At 37.8% G+C, this 14575-nt stretch overlaps 1 protein-coding gene across 5 annotated transcripts in view; it reads left to right on the top strand.

The window, feature by feature from the left end:
- LOC101740192 (polypyrimidine tract-binding protein 2) overlaps positions 1-14575 on the top strand; it is a 529447-nt gene that overhangs the window by 480014 nt on the left and 34858 nt on the right. For all 5 annotated transcript variants that reach the window (XM_062675010.1, XM_038019014.2, XM_038019015.2 and 2 more), the window contains 2 exons: positions 5322-5468; positions 14043-14162. In XM_062675010.1, coding sequence (XP_062530994.1) covers positions 5322-5468; positions 14043-14162 — 267 coding nt within the window. The remainder of the gene's footprint in view (positions 1-5321; positions 5469-14042; positions 14163-14575) is intronic.

Below are 14575 nucleotides of genomic sequence, written 5' to 3'. Positions count from 1 at the left end.
CTGGTTGTAGTGTTGACCGCGGGAACCCCCCTACTCTGTCCAGGTTCTGACCCCGGACGGAGATCGGACGTCGGGTGTAAGAGTGCAGGGGAGTCGTTTAGTGGGTGGGCCCTAAAATCCTTGGGCCCGCGATCTGCTCTCAACACCTGCAGATCGTTAAGTCTCACATACCCCGCGCGCCCCCTAGGCGCGGGGACCTCGTAGGAGGTTCGGCCCTCTACCCGAAAAAAAAAAAAAATGCCTACTCTGCAAAACGATCATAGCTTCTGACGTCATAATATGACGTAATTACAATGCAACTTGGCATATAATCATGAAACCCAAATTTTACACACGACTAAAGAAAATGTCAAGTCAAATTGTCTTCAACGCTATCTACGTCCGACCAAGGCTTTGTCTGATATTAATAATACGTATAATATTTACTTTTCTATTTGAATCGGTACTTTGTTTACAGTTACACCGGTTTTTTTCTCGAGGAAATCAAATTCAAGCAATATTTTTCTAAAATAAAAAAAAAACCTTACTAGCTTCTTATAATATCAGCCATTGAAGTCTCATCATCGTCGTGATAAATCCCATAATTACTGTATACTTACGGAAGCATTTCGTAAAAAAAACTGTACATTTTTTAGTACAAACGGATACATCCGTTATATTTATTTATATAGATGTCTTACTTCAAATTCAAGTACAGTAACCTAACAAGTGCACATGCGTGCGATGTCTTATATCTCAGTCGGCATTGTTATCAAATAAGCATCTATATTATACTGCTTTTACAGGAGACGAATTGTCGTCAAATCAAAACCCAAATAAAGTACTGCCTACAAGTAAAACAATATCCTTTAACATCAATCTCTGCCCTAGCAATTAACCTGGAAATAGAAAACGGCGAAAGGCTCTCAGGCTAAATAATGATGAGGCGCCCGACTAACTTTTATCATGTAACTGATCACTTCCCTCATTTAGTAAATTAACTCGGTCATGTAACATAGCTACTCTAGGCACAATGGACGTTGCGCCGGAAGGCACAACAAGTGGGTGGGGCGCTCCGCAAATAGGCCGCTAGTCATTGTGACACCTCAGCCTACGTGATTTTACTCTGCTTTATTGAACAAAAATATATAACGGAGACAGTCTTCGAGATATCATCGCGAAAAAACTGACGCAAACCCTACGGCCTTTCTGAATTCGAAGCATCTGGAAATCTTGTAGGCAGCGGCTTGACTCTGCCCCTGGCATTGCTGAAGTCCGTGGGCGACGGTAACCACTCACCATCAGGTGGACCGTATGCTCGTCTGCCAACAAGGGCAATAAAAAAAATTTAAAAAATCTTACTAAAACCAACATGCCAATGTCTGTGAACCTATTTAAAAACATCTCTTAAACAGCATACTTCAATAATCATTATACAAAAACATTAAAAACCAATATTTTTGATATCAAATTCTAACAATGGGTAAGGAAACACTACCTCTAACTATTCCAACCATCTGAATATTCCTTGAAACAGTAATGCGTTTCGGTTAGAAGGACGGATTATTGTAAAACTGAGACTTAGAACTCATGTTTCAAGGTGGATGGCGGCATTTACGTTGTTGATGTCTATGGACTCCGGTCACCACTTAACATCAGGTGGACCATGAGCTCCTCCATCGATGTAAGCGACAAAAAAATGTATTATATGTACGTGTGAAGTAAATAAAGCCGTCACGGGTAATCATATTTTCGAAGAAATTACGTAACATCCATGTAACCGTATAATACACATTTTGATGATCAGAGATTCTGCATCTTATCGTTTTATAGCCAATTTACGTTTATAGCCCGGCCTCGTTACTGTCATACTTCGATTAGTTTCAAACAATTTCATTATTCTATTGACGATATGATATAACGATGTTGTGGAACACACATTCCAGTTGTCATAAGCCATTAGTGAAATTAATTGAACTAGATCGTATTCCGCATTTAACTAGAGTTTGTATTGTAAACCAAATCAGTATCCGAAAATTTATTTTAATATTGATCGTCTGCCATACGTAGCAATAATAACATTATGATACTTTTAGGGCATTCGCTCTATAGACACAACTGAAATTTGAGCTTCTTGTAATCGATAGAATTGTAAGCTGTTCGTCCACTAACGCTAATTCAAAAACCCTAATATCTGAACGATGTTTTTATAGCTTAGTGGACAAGCTCAAGGTCCATCTGGTAAATGATTACTAGAGCCCGTAAAAACTAACAACTTTAATGTCGTCACCCACCTTGAAACACAAGTTCTAAGTTCTAAGTCTCATAGCTCGTAGAGGATCGTAGCTCCTAAAACTCCTCAACGACTTTTACCTACAGGAATATTTATGGCTTCAGAAGTGTGTTAAAATAACGGATGCCTAAATATAAATTTATTAATCTATTCACAAGAAGCACTAAATTCATTTAACACTAAATTAATATAATTCGTTTTTTTTTGACGTGACAACGTCTTAAAATTCGATGGAGCCGGCTGCAGGCACGAAAAAACATGACTCATGCGGCGTTACCTCGCTCTGAGGCGTTCCATTTAAGGCTTGTAGTGCAAGCGAGAGCGCGCAACGAGCGACAAAGAGGCACAATCGGCCTCCACGTTCGGCAGCGTTCAACATCTGTCTCTCTCCTACTTGAGTGAATGATGCATCCGCGTGGACAGCTGCTATACAATAATACATTTACATGTTTTCGTCAAGTATGAAGTTCAGTGAAAAGTGAATGTGGTGTCAATTGTTTATAGCAACGATAATTGCGATAATTGAAAAATGAAGCCATTCCATCAGTATTTTCTTATGACGTTGTCACGTTCAACTATCGTCAGTAAACCGACTTTACAGACAACCAATTTTATTTCATTACACCCAGTGCAAGTATTAATGTTAACTGACCATACAGATCTCGGAATCGTATTTTTCACGTTTTCAATCGTAAATTTTTAAACGACAGAAGCTTCCCGACTTGAACCCGAAAGTGAGATTGCATCTGAAATTATATTTAGCGGAAATGAAAGAGGAGCGTTGACGTTTAAAATCAATTTGGGTCGAGTAGGGTTCACCTCTGAATGTAAATGGTTGGAGGTATCTGTATCTATCCGATTGTGGTTTGATTATTAAACATTAAAATTAATAAAACTAACAACATTGACGTTGCCGTGCTCGATTTATTTCTTCTGAGACGAATTTTTTTAAGTACAAAAAACATGATTTTTTTATTCATTGTTTAATGTTGCGATTTGTTAATTGTATATTGAAAACAATGTAATAATTGAAAAATATATAAAATATTGAAAATATATAAAAATAGTGAATATTAATAATTAAAAAAAATGACGTCCACTTATGTAGCCATTTAGTTTAGAATCAAGACGTAAATAATAATAATAAAAAAAAACAGACTTACACATACATATGTACCAACGTCCCTGAGGTTAGAGGTTACAAATTAAAAGTTATGTATTAAATAAACTGCACTGACACCGTTCATTACAGGGGGCGACGCATCAAGGGGCATGTTGACATGATCACCCTAGTGCCAAGTACTTCCCAGGTCATAACGCGGCATCCAGTTTGTTTTACGGCGACTTTTACGTCGGGACAGCCGCAAGGGCGCGTGCAACGACAAATTTACGGTCTCCCACAGACAAATTAAAAATGAGTTAGTTTACAACCGAGAAATAAAAGGAAAAATCTTATTACGAGTCCGGACGCTGCCGTGACAATGTTTCCCGGTCTAATAAATAGTTCGTATGACGTCTATCCAATATCTCCGTGGAGAAAACAATTTCTCTTACAACAAGAAATATGACGAGTCCCTTTTTATGAGCGTTCGTAGTCTTCCAACTTCTTTTTGCTTATAAATTCTATTTAAATGTTGTTTATTTCAAGCAAATTAAAGCACCTAAAAATGACAGTCGTTATAATGTTTACCGAGATTCGATAGATGATGAAAAATGTCCTTGACAATGTGTGGCCACGCTCCCGGTCCAGTTACAAAGGCTTTTTGGAGAGGACGGCAAACACTGTAAGAGTGGGCCCGACAATCTGCTCCACTCTCAGTGATTAAACTCAAAGAGCCATTGACACTATTTTACGATCGGACGTATCGTGACAAGTTGATTTTATCCATCGATATTAATTTATATCGTAGGATAAAATCCTGATAGAATGGAATATTTCGATTTTAATTTCCAATGAAATCAAGTACTACACAATAGTGAAATTCAGCCGTTAAGGTTGGACTATTGTAGTTTGCTTATTTTATTTTTCAATATTAAAGCGGTAGATTTCCTTTCCTTCCTTTTTTTGGGCCGGGGGCTGAACCACCTACAACGTCCCCGCTCCTAGGAGGCGCCCGTAGTATGTGGAACTGTATGGTCCACAGATTTTAGGAGCGGACCATAGGCCTATGAGCTAGAATTTAGGGCCCTACCTACTAAATTACTCCCATAGACTCTTGCCCAAGCGTCCGATCTCCTAAGAGGTCCAAAAAAAAACAGTTTCCACACATACAAAATAAAATTTAACAAATGTGATAAATTTATTCATCGTGTTGCTAAAATAGGTAAATGCTTTTGAAATTGCGGATAAACACACACTAGCAGCGGTTTGTTTCGTGTCAGTATTGTCTGATGCCAGAACCAGAAATTCTGCGGTCTGGAACATGCATGCGATGGTAACTAAATTTTACCCTCAAAATAGCCGTTCGAAATCATAATGTGCTTAGCATCGGCACAGAGATTGCAGAGTATCGGGCCGGTGTTGTTTGAGTCGGTATATTCACGGTCTAAAGAACTGAATCCGATTTGAGCTACGTGTTTTCAACGAATACAGACCGAGCTGAGGTGCACCGAATTACACCTATATTGTTTCACAGCACTAGCTAGACCAATATTACCAGTAACTAAAACGTTTCATTAGTTTATGTTTCCATAATATGTGCGAGTATGGAATAATGCGTTTCATATGAAATTGATTCAATTTAGTACAGAAGCTAAAAACATTGCACTTGAATGAAAAAACTATTGAACTATAAAAGCTATTTCTTTTTCTTCATCATCCTCCATCTTTAGTGTGTCATCATTAGTGTAATTGAATGCTGGGAATCATGTCCGAACTTTGCTCTTTTTTTCGGCATTTAATATATTTACATACATTAAACTCGAAGGTATTAATTAGATTTGTCTCCAGTATATAGTCTCTGATTCTCATAGTATAGTTTCCATGGCGAATCTTAAGGAATCTTAGTTTAACCCGGACGACTTTTCATTTATTTTTCATTTTGTGCAGGCGTTCCTTGAAATGGCAGAGGAGATATCTGCGGTGGCTATGGTCGCATACTTCGGAGGATGTGTAGCGCAGTTGCGTGGCCGAGCGGTTTACGTTCAGTTCTCCAACCACAAGGAGCTAAAAACCGATCAGACGCACAGCAATGCCGTAAGTATAATCTAGAACTTAATTTTTAAACTACTATTTGAAAAGACTCCTAAATCGGAAGCTATAGGGATTTCAGGTTTTTCTCTCAATTAATTAACTTCAATTAATAATTCAATGATATAATTGGATTTATCACTGAATGTACCTATTCAACAACACGCATATTGTATAAGAAATCAATGCTTCAAATCCTAACATAACCACATTTCAACTGTTTTGTTATGGTTAATGTGGAAAGATACTTAAACACAAACGAGATGATTAAGATAATCAAAATGAAAATAGTTAATCGGATCCTAACTGTTGATTTTCATTAAATTCTAACAAATCAAACCTCGTATATTCGATGCCTAACAAGGTAACCATAGTTCAATTAGCGCCATCACAACTACAAGCAGATTATCGTGTGGTACGCGATTGAAACTAAAGGCCGGCTGCCAATTTGGAAATACACAGTTACAAAAGCGGGGCTCGCAGTGGACCTGTTAATTTAATCGTTGTTTGGGACATCAAGAACCCGAAATTAAGATAACAGTATTCAATAAACCCTCGTGTCGCTTCGGAACGTTTTGGAGGACGCTGTTCGGATTTGATTGAGTTACGAACTATAACCGTTGACTGTCTGTGCGTTTCACCCCAGTCAGAGGACGGTGCGTGTCCTGACTCTTAAATGTACGTTGACGTCACGCTCGAGACAATCTCGCTTCCCGAATTACAATTTAATCTTCACTTTAACACCATCTGCTAAATCCAGGGGTAATTGATATTCACGAGCAAAAATGTGGTCGTTTAATTGTTCAAGTTTTCAATGTTTATTAGATTATTTTGTTTTTTTTTCGATAATTAACATAAATTAATACAGGACAGAAAACTTTTTCGTTGTAGCATCGCACTAATAAAAGTTTACGGTTCAAGCGAACCCGTAAAAGAATTTCCCCAAAGGTTTACTCACTCAGAGGAAATCGATAATTTCTGTAACAAAACACCCAATGGGAGGATTAATTAAAACGCTAAATTGCTTTCGTTTATCCATGATACCTATCAAAAACAAACACTCAATCAAGGATCGTTAATAATATCATAAGATCATTATAATTATACATAAGTTGCCTTGAATTTGGAAGATCTTGGAATTACGTTAACAAAATTTCAAATGCCAGCCCTTCCTCGAAAACAAACTTATTCTATAACTGGAACACAATTTAGATTGGTGTCAATTACGTCAAATTAAATCAACATTCAATATTATCGGTTTCCTTTTTATTTTCATCGTCCTGTTTCGGTTAAATCAACGTTTTTTGTCCCGTCAATATTCTTACGTTAAACATTGTCGAACAATTAATTAATAACATCACAATACGTGGTTGTTTGTTAAATAAATAGTTACGAATTATTTGATCTAATTGCCAGCTATGCAAACAACGGCTTGTGTCAATACAATGGCTAATTAATGTGATGATTATACTGAAAACGGATACAACTAGGTGTTTATTATCTGTTTGCCCAAATCCGCAAACCCTTTATGAGGCGTTGTGTAAATATTTACGGTAGTGTAATGTTGGTTTCTGAAATACTTTACTGTGGCTTTCGGATTTAATTTGAATTGAAAACATTACATAAAATGAATTTCATATTTTAATTAATGTCACTGATCTTATTTTTTTATTAACAGCGTAATTTTAAAATGTGAATATTCCATGAGTTTGTTAAAGAGCATCAAGTATCTGAGCCGCTATTTTGAGTAAAGGCCAGAGTAATCTGATACGGTACTGAAGATACTATTTCTTTCATTTGTGGTATTATTAGTATTTTCCTACATAAATCTCCTTTTAAATACTACTATAGCAGTGATGGCAGGGTGTGTGGCGTATCCAGACATGTTGGTTCCACCATCTGGTTGCGAAGTATTTGTCCATTTCGACTCAAAAGAGTTATTGTAAGGCAATTTATCCTTTGATCAAATATTTCAACATTTCGATATAAGATTCACGCTTACCCTTCAAGAATTTTTCTTAGACATGTCCTTAATGGATTTAGGCTACTATTTAATTTCTGGATATGTTTGTTTATTACAATATAACTGGAAGAAGTGAATGTTTTTTTTTAATCGCTTAGATGGATGAACGAGCTTACGACCCACCTGGTGTTAAGTGGTTATCTGAGCCCATAGACAACTACAACGTAAATGCCGCCACTCACCTTGAGACAAGAGTTCTAAGGTCTCAGTTGTAACAGTATGATGGCTGCCCCACTCTTCAAACCAGAAATGAGCAGGGTGGTGGTACCTACCCGTGCGGACTCACAAGACGTCCTACCACCAATAACTAATGTCGTATGATTATAAATTTAGCAACAAAGTAGAGATATATTATTAGTAAATTCGTGCATCAAACAAAATATTTACCACTGAATTACGGGAAATATTTGTGTTAGTGCATTCGTTGCGTCCCCATTGCAGTTTAATCAATTATGTATGTAATATGCGCATATTGCAGCTGGATGATTAGCTTACCAATGTATTAATTGATTGACCAAATATACAAACAAATGGACTGCATGAAGCTACTGACAGTTTTACGATTGCAAAATGTATATTTCGATGCGTTTGCCGGTAATAGGAGTCAAATGTTGAAATGAATGATAAATTAAGGTATGTACATGGATGGGAAGAAAAAGGGTAGTAAGCAGCTTAGGTCATTAAAATTTACATTGTTTTTCAACTATCACGAAGCAATTTGGATAGTGTTGAGTCATCTTTAACCACAAAAATTCTATTCATAAAACCTCGGGATAGTTGTTACAAACCATTGCTTTAGTGGTTACCTATCTACCTGCTTTGTGATATAAAAAAGTAATGGATGACAGTTGTGCTACGCCATATAGAAACAATCTTAATTTGAATCTCAAAAAAATAATAAAAATCTCTGTAGTTTTATATATTTATTTTGTTTATTCTTTTAAACGGGTGGTTGAGAACCAACAAAAAAATTATATGCATAAATATATATGTACATATCAAATCAATTTTACGGATGAGCTCTTGTTCCAGTAACACGTTTAAAAAATGGCCGTCAAAATGGATACCTGCTTGATTTTCAGTCATAACAACGTATAGGAATATATCGAAGTCGTCGTGGCCTAAAGGATAAGACCGGTGTTCGAATCCCGCAGGCGGGTACCAATTTTTCGAATGAAATACGTACTTAACAAATGCTCGTGAGTACAAACGTAAGAAATGTAACAAATTTAACAATAAATGCGTTTCGGTTTGAAGGGTGGGGCAGCCGTTGTAACTATACTGAGACCTTAGAACTTATATCTCAAGGTGGGTGGCGCATTTACGTTGTAAATGTCTACGGGTTCCAGTAACCACTAAACACCAGGTGGGGCTGTGAGATTGTCCACCCATCTAAGCATTAATTTTTTTTTTTTTAATAAAAAATAATGGACTAAGTTTCAAAATTTTAACTACCTATGTATTTTTAAAATGTTGAATGACATTGAAACTGTTAAGGATATAATAATCACTCCGCAATTGAAGGGATAATTTCTCACCACTACTTTGATGGTAAACTATTAAGATGATTAGTACAATGAACAATCCAATGTTACGTTCATAAATTATGTTCAAACGGGGAATTAGAAAAGAACACTAAAGCTATTGATTTCCACACTGACCCTATGTTCAAAAATTTGCATTTTATCGATTCATTTAATTTCTTAAGAAGCATTATATTCGTCCGAGAGCTAATCATCATAAAATGCAATACATAAAGTAAGGTAATATTTTGACGGGATCTGTCATCTCCATTTCCTGAGACGCCACGTTCAATGGTTCTTCATAACGACGTGACTCGTGCTTTGTCGTCGTCTCGTTACCATTATCAAGGACTCATTTCCCGAGGCACTTTTCACTCACAGATGCTTATTTAAATTTTAAAATTTTCCTAACAAAAAGACTTCAACCAAATTGATGAATGAGATTTTTTTTTAAATAACAACACGACAATTCTAAACTGCAGAGTTTATCTACGATATCAATGTATGAGCATTTACTCTTAATAGATCACATAATATGTGCTAAAGATTTACTTCGTCCTCACAATTCGGGAGGTCTTTGTATCGCACACTATTAAAACTTATAACGAGGGAGTTACGACGAAAAGACAGACTACGCATTGTTACAGAGGTTCACATGAAAAGAGCCGCCGGGAATTACGTCACGTTTGTTGTTCGCCCGATGTACGTTCCTAGCTAAACGTAGTGTTATCCTTCAAATTAGAAGTAGAAAAAATATCAAGAGTGCACTCGTAGTGCGCGCGACACAAAGCTTTGATCAATCGTGCGATACGAAAGGTTTTTTGTGAAGCCGAACGAAGCATTCGGAACTATTTTGTGAAGACGTCGTCAAGTCGTCTGACTATAGTCGCGGTGAAAGATTGCACGTCCTCAGAATAAGAACTTTTCAAATAATTCCTGAGCCCGGCACGGCACAAGCGTCGGTGACATGGAAAATATTTTTGATCGAATCGCATATACCCGTATCCCTGTTGCGTGCTCGTTTTATGAATTTTAGAATTTTAAAGTGGACTCACCGGATGATTTCCGTATGCATTAATGCTTAAATCGTTTCGGTATTGCATAGCGATCGCACAATATAGATCGGGTGGTAAAAAGTGGGAACTATCGAACAGCATGGGGCAGCCGTTGTAACTAACTCGAGACCTTAGAGCTTATATCTCAAGGTGGGTGGCGCATTTACGTTGTGGATTTCTATGGGCTCCAGTAACCACTTAACACCAGGTGGGCTTTGAGCTCGTCCACCCATCTAAGCAATAAATAAATAAAAACACTGTTTAGCCTGGTCATTATGACAAACGACTTGTTTTCTTGTATTAAGCCTGGTGTTAAATGATCACCGGAGCCCATGGATATGTCAAGCCACCACCCAGCTCAAGACTCAATGTCTATGTTCCAATTGTATTGTAATTACGTAAATTAATTTTTGTGTATTTGATTATTGTTATTCGATCGTTCGTCGTAGGAGTCACTTGTGAACATTAAACTTAATTAAGGTGAGTTAATTAAATATTTCATTAAAATTATTTGGTATCTGCCTGTGGAGTTTGAACACTGGCATAGCTGCATCGCTCGCTATAAGTACAGCAGGCATTTTATTCTTAACTTATATTACGCCATTACGACTTCATTTAATTTCTTGTTGGCGGTTCTTCATGGTAGAAAATGGATAACTAGTCGCCATAAGTCTGCAAGTCGTAGAATCTAACAGGCTGCGCTTCTCAAGCAATAAAAGTGAGCAATGGCGGCTTTAGACAGGTGAAATAACCACTTTCAATCTTCAAAATTTCATAAGTTGTCCATCAAACATCAAACATCCCTAACAGTATTAAAATTTCACAACATAAAACATAAAACTCCTCAGTAACCGAAATAGAGAGTTAAGTTACTATATTCTAATAAATTTTAAAAAGTCACGACCTTTTGGTCCTTAGGACATGAAAAATACGCTTTGCAGAAAGACATAATCCTTCATAGGTTTCATAGAATAGATATATCAAAGAACATATTATATTATTTCGAAGGAAAACGGTAGAGCGAGAGCAAGTCAACGTGAATTTGTTCAGGAGCCTTTGCCGTCGGCGGCAGGCTTACCATGACACGGTTAAAGCCTTATTTTTGTGTCTGGCCTGCCCGCTTGTCAGGCCGTCGTCGGGCACAAAGCCATGTGGAAATATAGGATCAAAGTGCTCGCACCCCTTGCATGCGATCGTAACGTGTAAACACAACGTATTTCACTCGCCTGTCATTACGCTTTTTTTTCATTCATAACAAAACACGGAGTCGGGTGACGTTTTTTTTTTTTTTTTTTTTGTTTCTGTGTGAGCAATTTATTTACGTCTTATCTGCACGTTAACGTTTCGGGGTTCCACAATGACGTCCACCCCTACATTACGAGGTAACAAAGTAACGAATTGTTCTGATGATACAAATAAGTTTACGGCCGGCTTTTGTCTGTTGTGGTCAATGTTATCTGTTAGTCTTGGGACATTCGAAGGTGGCTCATGCGTGCACGAGATAACTCATCAGCTTCATAACACGTTTTATTGTTCAGAATAATAATATAGACGGAGCGTAAACATTGTTATGATGTAAGCAAAATTAAGTTTCATATACTTAAGTGCGAATTAGAAACAGAAGGCATGATTTTTGATTCGTCTACCGACTATCGTCAAACCTAATGACGGCAAAGCAATATAGAATTATGAAAGAGGTTTTAATAAAACAATACTGTAATGACAGTGGATACTACGACTGATAGTAGATATGGAAGTAATATATAAGCAATTTGAGGTGACGGAGATTGACTTCCACTTTCGGTGCTTTTAGGCATTTGAAGCAACGGTCACATTTTCTACAAACACAACCTACTGACTTTCTAACCGAATCTTCTGAGGAGATAGCGAAAACGTATCCTCCACGTACATACATAGTAGAGTTCATCCATACTACCTGGAGCCACTGCGGTCATCCACAGTGCGTTTCCAGAGATCTTTTTTGCCACGTACCATCCGGCTATGGAATGAGCTCCCCTCCACGGTGTTTCCCGAGCGCTATGACATGTCCTTCTTCAAACGAGGCTTGTGGAGAGTATTAAGCAGTAGGCAGCGGCTTGGCTCTGCCCCTGGCATTGCTGAAGTCCACGGGCGACGGTAACCACTCACCATCAGGTGGGCCGTATGCTCGTCTGCATACAAAGGCAATAAAAAAAATTATTATTTAGTTATTTATACAGTCATTTGTGTTCTTAAGCATTAATATAAACGAACATCTTAAGATCAAAACAGTGTCTGCTAATTTTTAAATATTTTTTTATTGCCTAGATATGTGGACGAGCTCACAGTCCACCTGGTGTTAAGTGGTTACTGGAATCCATAGACATCTACAACGTAAATGCGCCACACACCTTGAGATATAAGTTCTAAGGTCTCAGTATAGTTACAATGGCTGCCCCACCCTTCAAACCGAAACGCATTACTGCTTCACGGCAGAAATAGGCGGGGCGGTGGTACCTACCCGTGCGGACTCACAAGAGGTCCTACCACCAGTATAAAATATAATATGGTAGAATAACAGTTTCATTTTGCTAAGAATAAATAAACAATAACATAGAATAAACTAAACTATATATTACTAGCGACCCGCCCTCGCTTCGCTTCGGAAACATTAAAACACACATGAAACCAAAAAAATAAAATAAAAAAAAAATAAAAAAAAGTAGCCTATGTTCATCAGGGACAATGTCGGCTTCTAATGGAAAAAGAATTTTTCAAATCGGTCCAGTAGTTTCGGAGCCTATTCGAAACAAACAAACAAACAAATCTTTCCTCTTTATAATATTAGTATAGATTATGTTAATTATTGCCAATAGTGGCGTTTGCGTCCATAAATACGTATCTCTTTGATTTACCCAAATCCCTGTTTCGGGTATGACGAAAAATATCTTAGGTCTAAAGACACTGTAAGACACCCGGTAAAGACTACCCTCTCGTATCGAGTGATGCAATCAGGCCGACCTTCAAATCCTGGGTCAGACGTCAAGTGCCTACGGAACGTGTTCACGAAAAACTTTTCCTATAAAAGAATAACACGGCGTTGTTTGTACAAATGCTGGTTGAGTTTATTGTGAACCCGATTAGGAGAGGACCAATTTACTGTGACGCAAAGTAGTCCTGCTTTTGAGACTAAAACGATTGTTAATTAGCTATCTATCTGCAGTAACGAAACAATTATATGACTTCAACCATTTAATTTAGGAATCGATCTATTCAAGAATTTAATAGAGTTGATGGTTGGCATTTATCTATCACCCGGAATCCTCTTGTCGTGAAGATGATGAATCCAAATCAAATAAAATGCCAGGCTTTAAGAATCTATTGGTCCGATCTGTGTGAAAAAAACGTCAAGGTCCAAAAATGTTATTGAAAAATAGACAATAGTTAGACCCATCCATAGCCGAAAGCGTCGGAAATACATAATATACGAGAGAGAGATAGAGAGAGAGAGAGAGAGAGAGAGAGAGAGAGAGAGAAAGTGCATTATAGTCAATTAAGAACATTTGAATTCTCAGATTGAAGTTTCTTAAATGATATTTCTCTCTTTTTTCTAATTGCCCTTGTAAGTAGACGAGCATACGGCCCACCTGATGGTGAGTGGTTACCGTCGCCCATGGACTTCAGCAATGCCAGGGGCAGAGCCAAGCCGCTGCCTACCGCTTAATACTCTCCACAAGCCTCTTTTAAAGAAGGACATGTCATAGCGCTCGTGAAACACCGTAGAGGGGAGCTCATTCCATAGCCGAATGGTACGTGGCAAAAAAGAACTCTGGAAACGCACTGTCGATGAACGCAGCGGTTCCAAATAATATGGATGAACTCTGCTCCAATGGCGGGAGGTGCAATGATAAAAAGGAGTTTAAGGGATCAAAATATTGATATTCTGATATTTTCTTTCTAATATTCTAACATCCTTACAATACGTATATCATTGTTGCAGTCAGCATCGGCGCAAGCGGCTTTACAGGCGGCACAAGTCATATCGAATAGCGCTGGTGCGGCCATTGTTGCGGGCGGCGGTAACGCTTTGCAACCAGCTAATGGCGGTACAGAAATACAGGTATGAAAATCATTAGCGAGGGCCACAATAGTATTTTATATCGCTTGAAACGCTTTAGAGATCTTTTCAAAAATACACTACATAACTATTGAATTGAATGAAGAAACATCTCAATATTTCTATACGCATTCTTGTGTTTGGATGTATAGTATGTAGTATGTGGAACGTACGTGTACGCCTATTTCCGCCGTGAAGCAGTAATGCGTTTCGGTTCGAAGGGTGGGGTAGCCGTTGTAACTATACCTGAGATCTTAGAACTTATATCTCGAGGTGGGTGGCGCATTTACGTTGTAGATGTCTATGGGCTCCAGTAACCACTTAACACCAGGTGGGCTGAGAGCTCGTCCATCTATGTAAGCAACAAAAAAAAAAAAAAAAAAATTATTCTTCTTTCTGGTCGTTCCCTCGATGCT

Source organism: Bombyx mori, chromosome 22, assembly GCF_030269925.1.
Source record: "Bombyx mori chromosome 22, ASM3026992v2".
NCBI classification, from domain to species: Eukaryota; Metazoa; Arthropoda; class Insecta; order Lepidoptera; family Bombycidae; genus Bombyx; species Bombyx mori.
This window is presented reverse-complemented; position numbering and strand designations above follow the sequence as displayed.